Source organism: Amia ocellicauda, chromosome 8, assembly GCF_036373705.1.
Source record: "Amia ocellicauda isolate fAmiCal2 chromosome 8, fAmiCal2.hap1, whole genome shotgun sequence".
Classification (NCBI taxonomy): domain Eukaryota; kingdom Metazoa; phylum Chordata; class Actinopteri; order Amiiformes; family Amiidae; genus Amia; species Amia ocellicauda.
Window position 1 is genome coordinate 27511187 of NC_089857.1, and position 13840 is coordinate 27525026.

At 34.9% G+C, this 13840-nt stretch overlaps 1 protein-coding gene and 1 long non-coding RNA gene across 3 annotated transcripts in view; one reads left to right on the forward strand and one right to left on the reverse strand.

The window, feature by feature from the left end:
• The window catches only part of LOC136754768 (uncharacterized), a 62611-nt gene that overhangs the window by 18963 nt on the left and 29808 nt on the right, over positions 1-13840 (forward strand). The window lies entirely within an intron of this gene.
• sh3bp2 (SH3-domain binding protein 2) overlaps positions 1-13840 on the reverse strand; it is a 36735-nt gene that overhangs the window by 9089 nt on the left and 13806 nt on the right. For both annotated transcript variants that reach the window (XM_066710885.1, XM_066710884.1), the window contains exons 2-6: positions 7697-7836; positions 7363-7465; positions 2057-2174; positions 1288-1355; positions 457-545 (exon numbers count right to left, since the gene is read on the reverse strand). In XM_066710885.1, the coding sequence (XP_066566982.1) occupies positions 457-545; positions 1288-1355; positions 2057-2174; positions 7363-7465; positions 7697-7832 (514 nt within the window). In that variant the 5' untranslated portion in view covers positions 7833-7836. The remainder of the gene's footprint in view (positions 1-456; positions 546-1287; positions 1356-2056; positions 2175-7362; positions 7466-7696; positions 7837-13840) is intronic.

The following is a 13840-nucleotide window of genomic DNA, read 5'->3' on the forward strand; positions in this document are numbered from 1 at the left end:
TACTTTAATAGGTTTTTATAAAACTAGAACTCAGACCTACAAAGGGCCCAAAAGCATGGGACAGTTTGAATGTATTATTTATTATATATACTATTTAATGACACTCTATATTAATAAAAAACTAAATTTGGAAATAGATAGTAGGTGGAATTTTTATATAACTTCTATATAAATTATGCATTTGTGTTATTTGAAAAATGCCAGAAATCTTCATAATTCATATGACTAATGTGCATTAGTCCCTGTTGTAGAATTCTGATGCTAGACAGTTTCTCATTAACACATACTTTCATTGGTTCTTTAAATATATGCCACTGATTTTCACCACTAGAAATGTAATGACATTTGGTCATTCTTATAAACTGCTGCAGCAGGACTGAGGCTGGCCAGGGCTGACATTGCAGACTGACATTATAATGTGTCTTGACCAAAACATTTAAATTTAGTCAGCTTTACCATCATTATCTGTTGCCTCTGGGGAATATTTGATATCAACAGGGCGTTCGATAGAACCGTAAAAGCTGTCCGCATCAGAATCAGAGTCACTGGAACAAAAAGGTATGCATTAGAAACATCATCACAACAAGTACTTCCTCAAATTTATAAATGGTTCAACTTTCACTAAACAGTAGTACATATATTACAGTGTTCTTAGACTACAGAACCTTATCGTCATACTTAATGGAAATTATATATATTGTTCATACACTGTTTACAGAAAGAAATATTACAAACATATTTTTCTTTGCATTAGTTAAGCAAAATATCTGTATGTAACTTATGTGATATACCATTACTCAATAACACATTTATCAAACAGTTAATTAATCAATTCATTTAGATATAGTATTTCATTTGCACCACATCAGAATCACTGTTGTATTTTTAAAAATATTTTGAATCTGAAGTGCTCTACAGTCAGTCTCATTTCAGATATATTACTGATAAGCCTTGGTTTTAAATTACGTATACTATTTTAGTCACAGTTTCACCCTTAAGCAAAAGATAATCAGTGACAACACCTTTACATGAATGTTTAACTCAACATTAAACTGAAAAATGCTCTAATGGGAGCTACCAATCTCTAACAGAATAGCCTAAAGGTTTTTCATTTGAACTGAAACTTTATTCACCTAAAATAACTTTCTAGTAGTTTAATATGACTTTCTGGGCATTTCTGCTCAGACTAGGGACTTTACAAGATGAATACAATTAGAATATGCATAAGAGGAACCTAAATAACCAAACCAAAAGACAACAAAGTTGCTTTCTCCAGGAATATCCTACCTTGGAACATGTATTTCCCTTTTTTCATGGTAATAGTCAATTTCTTTCCTCAAACAAAGCATCCATTTCTGTGCATTGAAAATAAGAAAAAAAGAGAGGATTAATTGAATTTTGGACTGACCATGTATTTCCTGCTTACCAAACATGAACCTATTTTCTGCAAGACTGACTTACAGCTGAGAAGTGAGTATTTGAAATACATAGTATTTTGGCTTTTGCTTTAATGTATTTTTCTTTTTGAACCTGTCACCTTGGAAACTGTCTCATTTTTCTGTCTCGCAAATATGTTTTTATGCATCGCTGTACAAGCATGTGGAGGACTCCATACTTCTGCTGTGACCTGGCCAGTCACAGGACATGAACCCAATTAAATACACAGGATCTCTCATCAACTGATCCCCATGAGAGCATCCTGGCTACATGGTATGCTACCAGAAATAGCGTTGGTTTGAGCAATATATGAGTCGTTCAATCGGTTACATACCAGAAAATACATAAGTATACAGTTTTGACAAAAACTAAGATATAGGTATCTGACTTAATTGACTTGGGGATAGACCAAATCAAAACTCTACCCACAAATCACAAAGTAAAAAACTGTTTCCTATTGCGTTTTTAATTTATTCTCAAGCCACTTTCTACTACTTATAAATCAAAACACGATAGGGTGTATTTAATTTACATTTCATGGGTAGGTCAAAGTTTTGATTTGGCCTAGCCCTCGTTCTTTTCAATTGGGATTGGGACAAACGTGATATTTTCTGCTCACCTTCCGCTCCTCCTCTGAGGCAGCTGAAAAGTACCACGTGCGGTGTTTCTTGCTGAAGTGAACAATTTTGAAAGGAAACACATTGCTAGAAGTCGTCTCTTCAGCAGCTCTCATAATCCTGCCGAATGAGAAACAAGTAAAAGGAGACATCAGAAAGACCACATATTGGCAACTTCAGCTGACAGGCAGTCTGAAAACATTTATGGTTGTAACAGTTTAAAAGACTACAATCAGCATAGTTTTAGTATCCCTTTGTCTACAGAATAATGGAGAAAGCAATATTGCTCCCTGAAGTGGTAACTACAGTGCTCTGTATTAGTCATTGTTAGCTAAGCTATATAAAATATACAGTTATTTTGTTTACTGCAAATTATATTTCAGGTTTTCTTTTCTTACATTTCTACAATTATTGTAAAATGACCCCCACACCTACACCTACAGCATTACAGAACTTATTATTATCATGATATTTGTCATTAGTACTACCATGGGGATCTATACACTAGAAATACTTTAACAGTACTGAAGCTAATTCTAAAGTAAAATCATTTATTGTTTAATATGCTACAGTGTACCACATCCTTGTTTGTAATTTAAAATGCATTTTATTAATGAAACTGATCATCTGTAATTATAACATGCACATGAATCATTAAAGCTATGGTTCAAAGAAGTCATAAGAAACTGTATTTGTTCTGTTAAAGAGCAATCATAACCTTGCTTAAGTCGACATGGTATGAAGGCAGAAAAGTATATCATGGACAGTGGTAAAACCACAAAGTTCTTGTAAATGAAATGGAGTGAAATGAGCTAAAAAGTAAAACATTAAAAAAGTATAAGCAGCCTTTAGAGTGGTTTGACATTTAACAGCTCTAAGTGCACATATGAAAAAGTAGCAGCAGACGTTTTGTAGCATAAAAGACACCCATGATGTACAGAATCCTGTAGATGTAACTTCTTTATCCATACAATGTTAGTAGAGTAACAGATACCACTCTTGGCCTCCACTATCTGGGAAGAGTCATATGACTTTCTCAATAAAGTTATGGCATTCATCTCATATAGTGCAGTAGAATTTCATCATCATCATAATCATAATAATTTTATTTAATGTATTTGTTTTTCTGACGAATATTCTGGGTACATTTACTGTGCTTTATATACAGTTGTTAATGCAAAATACTACACTAACCTAAAAATAAAAAGGATTACATGTATGTTTGAACCTAATGAAGCTAATAATGAACCCATGCAGCTGTATCCTTGTATAATTAGCTTTTTGCTAAGTTAGATGGGTTTTGAATAAACTGTTGCTTCCTTCCTGAGTAGGATTGGGTAAGAGTAACAGCATTCGTAGAATCATGTCTCTTTTGTGTGTGTGTGTGAATTGTGCATGTTAAATATGCTCAGTACTTTACAACATTTACTTTTCAAAATTGTTGCCTTTAATTAGCAGGCTGTTAAAATATTTAGATTTATTTAAAAAGAAAAATAATAATCAGCAAGCAAGATTTGTTCTGAACAAGTTTTTTCACTTGAATAATGACGTGATGACACTGACCGACAAGATAGATACTTGAACAGGAAGCATTGCTCTGCATCACTTGATTGCAGTTAAACGACTCTCCTTTAAAGGAGTTATAAATAAAGGTCATCAATTGAGACATAGATCAACAATGCTAATTAAAGCGTTAAAGGCAGGGAGGGACAACAGAAATAAACATTGAAAGGCACTTAGGATAATGAAACATGATTTGTGTCAAAGCCATGGAAATCACAGTCACTGCAGTCATGCAGAACATCCAGTTAAACTGTCTGCATCCAATATCCATCTCTCAGTTAAAAGGCTGTAGGCAGTGTTCAGAGTGAAATCCCTGAATATGTTTCCATCAGATAGTTCTATCTTAGTTCTGACCATGTACCCACAAAGCATTACTGCAAGGCACAGATATACTATTGCGATTCAAGCAAAGCAGTATGAATTTTACAGTAAATGGAAGAAAGTGGTGACTGAAGACTTTCTATAAGACACACAAATGGAAACTATGCCCCTATGGAAACATCCACATGTTACTGTTACAAAACCATTTTTTATTTCTGGGTTCCTGCTAAAGTTTTTAACAACAAGCAATATGGGACCTGTGATGAAAACACAACAGAAAACAGACTATATCAGGGCTCACCAACCCGGGCTCTGGAGAATCTAATCCAGCAGGGCACCCTCAATTTCTAAAGACATGGAAAGATTGAATTGTGATCAGTCAAAGAAGCTGTTTTGGTGAATGCAGTAATTTGGAATTTGGAAGAATCACGTCAGTACTATTCAGACCTCAAGGAAGAGAGTTTCCTTAATTGAAACAGTGATATGTTTCCTTAAACTGTTTAAGTAACAGAAAAATTGGATTGAAAGGAATTCTATTTTGCCCGGAATATTACATTATATACCTCTGTTGCCCTTATACTGATGAAACATCTTCAATAGAAACTTTTCCAGTAGCGTGATTCACATCCAAAACCTAAATAAATGCAAGACTTGTGGTCAAGAGAGTCATAACATTCTGAATTGAAGTTTGCGTAAATGTTTATGCATGATGTTCATCTGCAAACATAATGTGGTCTGAACAATGTATATTAATAATGCTGTGTAGCTTTTCAAATCATGTGTGATTTACCTCAATCACATGTGTTTCCTCTTAAGTATAAAGTGTGAATAAATATAAAATTAGTTGTATATGTGTAAACATTTCTCAACAATAGTAGAAACCTTTGGAGTTGAAATGTGGAAATTTCTTCCACAAAATGCATTACTGTAATTGTTTTACTATTGCAAATTACCTTAGCTTGTACAATACATAATCTGGAATTATATTCTTGAAACATATAACATACAATTCACATATCTGATTCTGATAAGAAGATCCATTTTACTTATCTTTTGTTGCTTGATTACCCCTTTAGCTCTGTTGTAAGGACTTTACTCTGTAAGATTCTCTATATTTGATAAATGGTTTGGCCTGCTTTCAATTTTCCTTTCTCTTTTGCTCAGCTAGTCTCTTTAGGACATTAGAGTACAGTATTAGAGGTCTATTTTTACTGCACTGCAAAATAAGCAACTGACTGTACCCAGTAATTTAAGAATTCATGGAAAGCCATGTGGCAATGGCATTTAATTCTTTTTTTTTTCCTTTCAGACATTTTTAACCGTATATTTACAAAATCTGATTTCTTTTGTAAACTCTGTAAAATTCCTTCAAAAGTTAATTTAGCTTATTTGATTAATTGAATTACATTATAAATTAGGTTTATTTAAGATGTTCAGACCAGTTAATAGCTTCAATAGGCTATTGAGACCAGATACAGTACCCACATAACTTGGAGCATGGAGAAATGTATAGTCCCATCCAGTTAATCATGTTATTACACCAGTTAAATAGCTCTGAGCCGGGCTGGAACAAAATCTGGAAGACACCAGTGCTCCAGGAACAAGGTGTGACACCCCTCTTTTATAGATTATGATGTTACAATGTGACATTTACAGTCAGTGAAAGGACATTTATTGTAGCCCATGTTCCTTTCTCTGGGACCCAAACCTTATAAAAAAATATATATATATATAAATTCCAGTTAAACAACTGTATTTTCCAAAATAGACAAGAAATGACCAACACAAGCACCAAGTATTTTTAAATTCTTGCTGTGGCGAGTGCCAAATCTATGATCAATAAGGCATTTTTAGATACCTGAAGTGGAAAAAATGAAGCTCAGAAACGTAGGCATCTTATGTGCTTGGTAACTCTTGTGAGGTCGGAGTACAAACAGCTAACCTACAGCGCTGGGGGAGGACTCAGGCGGGTCTCACTGATAACACTGCAGACTCACAGGCAAGTTTCACGATTCAGCGTTCACTGAGGAAACCCTGGTTGACTTCAAGATAACTGAGCCCTAGCAAAACCTGGTCAATTGCAAAACACCTTGAATGAGCAGCGATGTCTGCACACTTATTGGTGGCCACATTGACCATAGTCCTAATTGTTCACTGAAACGAAACAGCTAAACCTCTTTCCTAAGTCATATGCAGGTGATGATTTAATCAGACCTATAAAAAGCTGCAGGATTGTGGCTCATGAGGACTGTATTTGCGGAACACTGTTTTAGACCTTTAAAACATCAAAATACCTCCTGCAGGCCTACAGCTAGTTGAGCATAAATAAGCAACAACAACAAGCAAAGGCAGAGCAATCCAAATACAGAAAGCGAAACACAAATAGGCAATTGTAATAAATTTACTAAAATAAATAAATAAATCCCAACCTAAACTCCACACATTTAGGGTGAGGCCTAAATAGGTTTCTCCTGCACTGAATGTAGAAAGATAAATTCCTGATAACTTCTCAGTATAATTGGTTTGTCTGATGTTCTGAAAATGCAGAGATTGCTTGAGATTGGCACCCTTCCTTTACATCCTGTAATTTAAAAACCCCAGAGAATGCTAGAGCTATCAAACGCTTATCCTTAAATTTCTGTTTGATGGTTATCATGACATGAAAGAGACGATCACAGAACGCAAGCGGGCACTCTACACATTGTGCAGTTCTGGGTTATATTCAGCACGGGCTGGTGAAAATGTGTCTTCCTCATTGGTATATCATGGGGGTGGCTGAGCTCTACACGACCAACACCTCCACTGGAGCCTTAAGGTCTATTCATGCTGGACGTGACGCGTTTTGTTGTGCAGCAAAGTGATTTTCATAGCCTTTCACACCGGTAGCGACAGATGCAAGCTATGCGAAAATGCTATATATATATATATATATATATATATAAATCTTATAAGGAAGATGAAGTAATGTTAATGCTGGCTATATGTTTCAGGCAGATCATGTGATTCAGAATATCATATATGCAGCATATAATTAGCTTTATGGGAATATAAAGTAATATACGGTATATACGTTAAAGTTGCATTATCCAATATGGTAGTAGTATTTCCTATTATATGGTATTAATCATTCATAATAATAATAATAATAATAATAATAATAATAATAAAACATATTATTATTATTATTATTATTATTATTATTAATATTATTATTATTATTAACTTTAGACTGAACAACAAGCAGAAATAAAAGTATTTTTCTGTCATATGCAGGGCGTTGAGGCTCTGAAACTACTTTCAGTACAATAATAAATGTTTTTGTGGAACAATATGGATTCAATACAGTACAGTACTAGAGAATTCTTGATTATTATCCGGTGCTAATTCAGAAGGCTATAGCTGGCAGAGTGCGGCAGAGACTGACCTGTTGTACCCGTTCAGAGAGAAGGCACCTTGTGGAGCTGCAGAGGTACTCGTCTTAAAGTAGTAAACGCAGCCTTTGTGAATGATGACAAACCGCAAGGGCCCTAAAAGACACACATACAGTTAAATATCCATTTATTTTCCTGTATTTTATAAGGCCTTATACAGATTAATGCTATGACACATTGGAAAAACAAACAAACAAAGTAGCAGATTGTTTGATGAAGTCCTAGATTATTAAACATTTGAAATCATTATTTCAATACAACAGAGAAGTGGGTAACATTGGTGAATGTACAGTGTAAATGAGCATTTTAACAGTACACAGTACTTACATTTCAAGAGGTTGATCTGTGTGCCTCCCTTCTTGTGGAGATAACCAGACTGTGTGACCCCTCCAGGCATTGTCAGTAGATTTTGTGCCCCAATGGCTTTCATGGGAATGGGCCAGGATACCTCTGAACAGGCCATGTTTCTGTGAAGAACAGAGTATTTGAGGAGTTTAGTTCCATTTGTCAAATACCCTCGATGATATGAACTCCTATGTTTGCTCTTGCAGTCTCTCTCATATCCCTCTCTTTTGTCATTGTGACTTCAGTTTGAATGTACAATCAGACAACTGAGGAAGATACTGACAAAAGCCCTGAATACATTTATTCTGTGACCCAGCAGGTAATAGAAAATTAGCTGCCCAGTACTTCAGTTTCCAGTGAGTAGAAACTAGCCTCTGGCAAACAAGGTATTTATAGTTTGTGATTGGTGGGGAAGTCAGAGTTGTGGCTTAATTCAGTTCATATAGCACATTCAGATCCATTTAATGAATACCAAATATAGTCTGTCCTCTTCTGCCCATTTCTTTTCACATTTAGGACCTATCAGTTTGGAAAAAATATGGGAACCAAGGAAATTGCTGCTGAGATTAATTTGAGGTTATTTTCACAATGCATCAATGGAAAAAAAAATCTCTGCATTGGGGTACACAATAAAGACAAATAATACAAAGCTGCACAGGTCAGTTCTTGCCGTTCAGGATTTGTGCAAGACTAGCTGGTTAATTATTGGATTGAGAAGTAATTAATTACATTATATAACTAACTGCATTGAAAGTGATTGGAAGTGGGGCTATTTAACTATCCTTGTAATCTGGATTTGAGTGGCAGATATATACATTTGCAAAAGACAAATATCAATGTATTATGCTTTAATGAGTAGATTATGAATATTGGGATTTTAAAAGTTCAACTGATTTATCTTTTTTTCTCCAGGTTTCTAGTATAATTTGAAGGGAAAATTACTGCCAAATGGTGTCTCAGATTGAGCTCTTTGCTGTGCTAACTTCCTGGGTTTACCCCCAAGGCTCCAGAACACTCTCCTCAATTCCCCTCACCTAGCAAATAACATATCACACTACACAGTGATAATAACAGTAATAGTGAGAGACAGAATGATGAATCCACTATTTGGATTAAATATTATTTTGGGAAGAATATACAATGACTGAGAAGACTGATGATCAGCTGCCGGAGGCTGTATTGTTTAATCAACAATGTGGGGAGACATGTAGGAAACAAAACCCCCAGCAAGATAGGAGAGGAGTTTATCACTTGACTATGTTTCCAGGGTTTATCTGCCTGTCTTGCCAGATTAATCAGTTTCCCCTCATTTCTTTACCACAACGCTGATTATTCAACACAAACTCACAGCTGTTCTTCAGTTACAAGAGTCAGTGTTGTTCTGTGCCCTACCATAAAATTCCCCCTGAATACCATAGAATAATAATCATAATATTATAATTATAATAATTCATGGATATTAATTTCACAAGACCATTCATAAGGGTACTGAATTTGTAGGTCAAATGTCTTCCCTCATTCAGTGTGCACAGTGTGTCTTTAACAGCAATAATAACAGAAAAGGTAATCACATGTCAAATGAGAAGTCCTTTGAGCTATAAGGTATAACATTATTGCTTCAGGATCATGGATGATGACGTGGGTGCCATAAAAATATGCTTTAAACACACCTTTCTGTGCTTGTAATGTTTCTTTGTGCTAACGGTATAATGCATAGAGGGAAACACACCTTGAATCCAAAAAGATTCCATTTACATATTTGGAAGAATTAACAAATACTTTTGTGTGATTCCACATTTTCTAGTGAAGAACATTGTACAGGACTCTGAGACCACATTTTGTCTTATTTATAAAGTAAAAGAGTAAGCAAAGGAAATGACTAAATTGATAGACAACACTTAGCCTTGTTGTGTGCACTAAAATAAATAGTTGTCTCCAAAACCCATGTGTTTATATTAAAATGTGAAAAGTAACTATGAAAAGAATATGACTGCTTGGAAAATTGTAATGTTGGTATATTACTATTTTTTTGTGCCTACTACTTCCATCTACTTAAAGGATCAAAATGACAATTAACACACAATTTGGTGGTTATACAGAGAACAACTACTTGCTAAATTTAAGTTCCCAAAAATGATCTTCAGTTTTGTTTTCTGTTGTTTTCTTAATTAATTAAGCCTGATTGTTGTTAAACCACAATTGTACACAGCCATCAACTTACAGCACATATGCAATTCATTGGTTCAACTTCAAACAAGGACCAAACATTGTCTCGGGCACTTATGCAATATCAGCAAAAACTCCTAAAGAATGCAGGAAGAGAAGCAGCAAATTCCTCTCAAGTGAAAACAAATTGCAGAGTAGTCATTTACCTTTTACTTATTTTCCTCATGATTGCCTTACTTGCGAGATTCCCCCTAAACTTGTCGAGAGCTGAAGCAAGGACTGGAAAGATATCCATGAATAATTAAAAAAACACAAAAAACTCCAGCAACGTGCACTCCTCTAAATCCTCTGACAACGCAAACTCAACAGAATTTCTACAGAATTTTAAGCTGAACAGGACATAAAGGAAACAACAGCTTCCTGCCGAGTTTCCATTTCCTTCAGATTCTGTTCAGGACATTCTGTTAAACTCCTTCCTGAATGGTTTTACCTACAGATAGTTGGAATCTGTTTAGAAAGGACAGAAAAAGAAACCTGACTAGCCGGGGTGGAAATGTAAATGGAAAAAGATTATTATAATCACTGGTCTACAAAAGCTGGGTGGAGCACTGGGGTAATTTAGTGCCAAGGGATGTAAGCAAAAAGGGAAGAGAAAGGGAATGAAAATGAGGGACATTAGGAGCAATCTTTTAGCTCCCAGGAGGGAACTGGGTAATTCTATTTTTGGTTAAAAATGAAAATAAAAGAAAAAGGAAATATATACCAGACCCTATACATTAAATATTTCATAATTGTTTTACTTAATTATATAGTTAATTGCTTAACCAGGCTTAAATTCATTTTTACTTTTAATGCACTATGAATACACTTGTGCAGTTCAAATGAAGGCATCATGAAATCAAGTTACTCCCAGAAGAAAAATACTATTTTAAAAATAGTCACCACACCAATATTGATGCACAAACTGAGTCCACAAACTTAAGATGTATTCCTTTTTACTGTTATTTTTTTCCGATACAGATTACTGTAGATTATTTATTTACGATCTTTCTTGTTTACTGCTTCTAACTGAAGGACCCCTCTTAAAAAATTGAATCAATCAAGAAAAATGTGATTCCTGACAAAAATGATAATTGACACTACATTGGCAATAAAGCCATAAGAAAACATTGAAGTGCTACTTTAATTCCCATAACCACCCTTTATGTTTAAAACAAAACAATTATTTTGAGTCCACATTAAGCCTGATAGTTGTGAGAAACTGTGAAGTACTGTATCACAAGTTTTAAGACACATAAACAGCTGCACATTGAAGTAAATTTGCAGCAAATGTATAGATCATTTAATGTAAATTTTCAGGAATGTTTTAGTAATATCAGCCAATGTCCTTTTAATTTATATTTGCTTCTGCTCTTACTTTATATGCCAAGGTTCTCTGCAAGCACTAAATTAAAAGACTAATGATACAATATTGTCAGAAACAAAGCAGGGCAGTTGAAAGTAATTCAATCTGACCTCTTCCTAGATTTTATTATGAAACACATGATAATCCTAAATAGAAAGTGTTCCTTCTTGCCCTCTTTTGAACCACCCCCACAATTTCAAGTGAGCAAGATGTTTAGGGATTTACTGCTCAAATGCTCTTGTACTATTCAGTCAGATATGGCCTGGGCCCAATCCAAACTTCGATTAAACCATTAACTGCAAATTACAGCTCCAATATTTAACGGTTCATTTCATCTACAAACCCTTCAGGCACAGTGTTTTGAATCTGCATTAGGTGCATGCGTGGAAGTTATGATTTGTGGGCCTCAAGCTCACAAAATCATGTATTTTTCCTTTCTGCAGAAGTCTACTTTGTGAGATCATGGTTGTACTAAAAGTGGGCTGGAGTAGACGATAGTTAGTTACATAACAGTGAACACCATCACTAGCTCTGGCATTTAGGGATGGGACAGCAGCAATCTTCAAATTGTCTGTTTTGCTCAACTGTTTTCTAGGTGAGAAACAGAAGTCAACAGAAATATAAAGAATATTAGCCCTTCCTGGGGAACATTTTTGTACCTATATGCTTTACACAATCACTTTTTTGTGTGCTGCTGAGAATTGACGGTTTCTAGGATTAATGTAATATATTGTGTGTATGTGTTGGGGTATACAATTAAAGCTTTAATAAGAAACATATTAGGACAATCCATTGGAAAGTCTGTGTTTTTGTCTGTGTCGTTGCGAAACTGCCACCCTTAAAACTCATGTCATACATCCTACATTTAGTACCATTGTATCTGTCTGTACCCTTTCTGTCACTTTATTCTGCAAAACTTCACAGCCTCAGCACTAACTTAAACAGTCATAGGTGATGCTCAAGTTATTCTCAGTGACATTCAAAACCTTGCTTGTGTTTTTATTTTTTGTATTCTCAAGACACAGCTTTGTTCCTAGCAATGCTGCATTTCCCCAGAGAGCCCACATTTTCACAACTCACAGTCACAGTTGTACATCTGGCTGCTTCTTTAACTACCTCATACTTGCCAATACATGTTACTGGGAGAATTTGTTTTTAAGACCTCATTTCTGTTTAAAATAATCTCTCCAGAATTTTTCAATCTTCAGGAGAGAATGTTCAGCAAACTTCAGAATATAAAAATAAACTTTATTTCTTGATTTTTGTTCCAAACTGTTACATTGTACATGTTGCATAGTTTCACTGGTCATCCAGAGCTATCCACTTTTTGTTTTAGCAATTCTGATTGGTCTACCCATTTGGGAACTGACCATAGTTATTTGTCTGTTTACCATTGGTTTTCCAATACTTTTCTTTACCATTGATTTACATGGTGTACTACACCTCCCCATAATTTACTACGATTGCACTTTGCTATACTTTACTGTGGTTTTACCATGATATATATCAGTAAACTACATATGGCAGTAGATACACTCTTTATGGGCTGATTGTATCAATACAAGATTAAAAAAGCAGACAAAATTACAATGTGTGACTGGTAACAAATTGTAGGATGACAACTCAGACACATCTCAGTTTTTAAAACATAATGATTTCAGTGTTTCAATGTTTGCAACCTTGGCTATGAACAGGACAAAAATAGGTCAAATATTTTTAAAGCAATAATAAACAATACATTCTAGGGACTGATTTCTAAAAACCAAGATACATACTGAAATAGGACAAACAATAGACTAATGTAATCTGCTTCTTTTGACTTTGACATTATCAGTGAAAAGAGGCCTATATGTGTTTGAAGCACGAACGTGGTAGAATATTCTCACTCTTTAAATAACCACATTTCCTGCTAGCTTAAACACTACATTAAATGTATTTTATGTTCTGGGTTGTTCGAAGCGGATGGAACTTAGCCTAGACTTGACTCAGACTGATATGTTGCACTCATGAGTCACCCAACCAGTATTTTTAATCTTTATATAGTAACATAAGTGTGCTCTATAAATTACAAGAGTAACGAAAAATATTGAAAAGCAGTGCCTACTCTCACCTCCCTTTCCACCTTGTCTTCAGCATGTCCAACCAGTGCTCTTCGGGATAGACCAAACAATAAGGAAGGCTACTTTAACTTCACGACACAACATTCTTTAAACAGTGAACATATTAAGAGACAGCCCCAAAGTACCAGGACAACATTACACAGTTCACTTAATAAAAAAGAGAAAAAATAAACTACATGGTAAGATATTTTTGCTGTCATCCATTTTCCTATGAGGAAGTTACTGTTGCTTCTATGGAAATGTGAGAGGTAAACGAAACACGGTACCTTGTTCCAACAATTTCCTGGAACACTCCTGATAATCCTAGTAAACAATAATTTAAATACACCGGCCTTTGTTTTATCAGCAGTTGGAAAGGTACTTCCTTTTCAGAAAAAAATCCTATGTGGTGTGGGTTTATTCATTGTCCTTTATTTAATCATTTATAGGAATTCT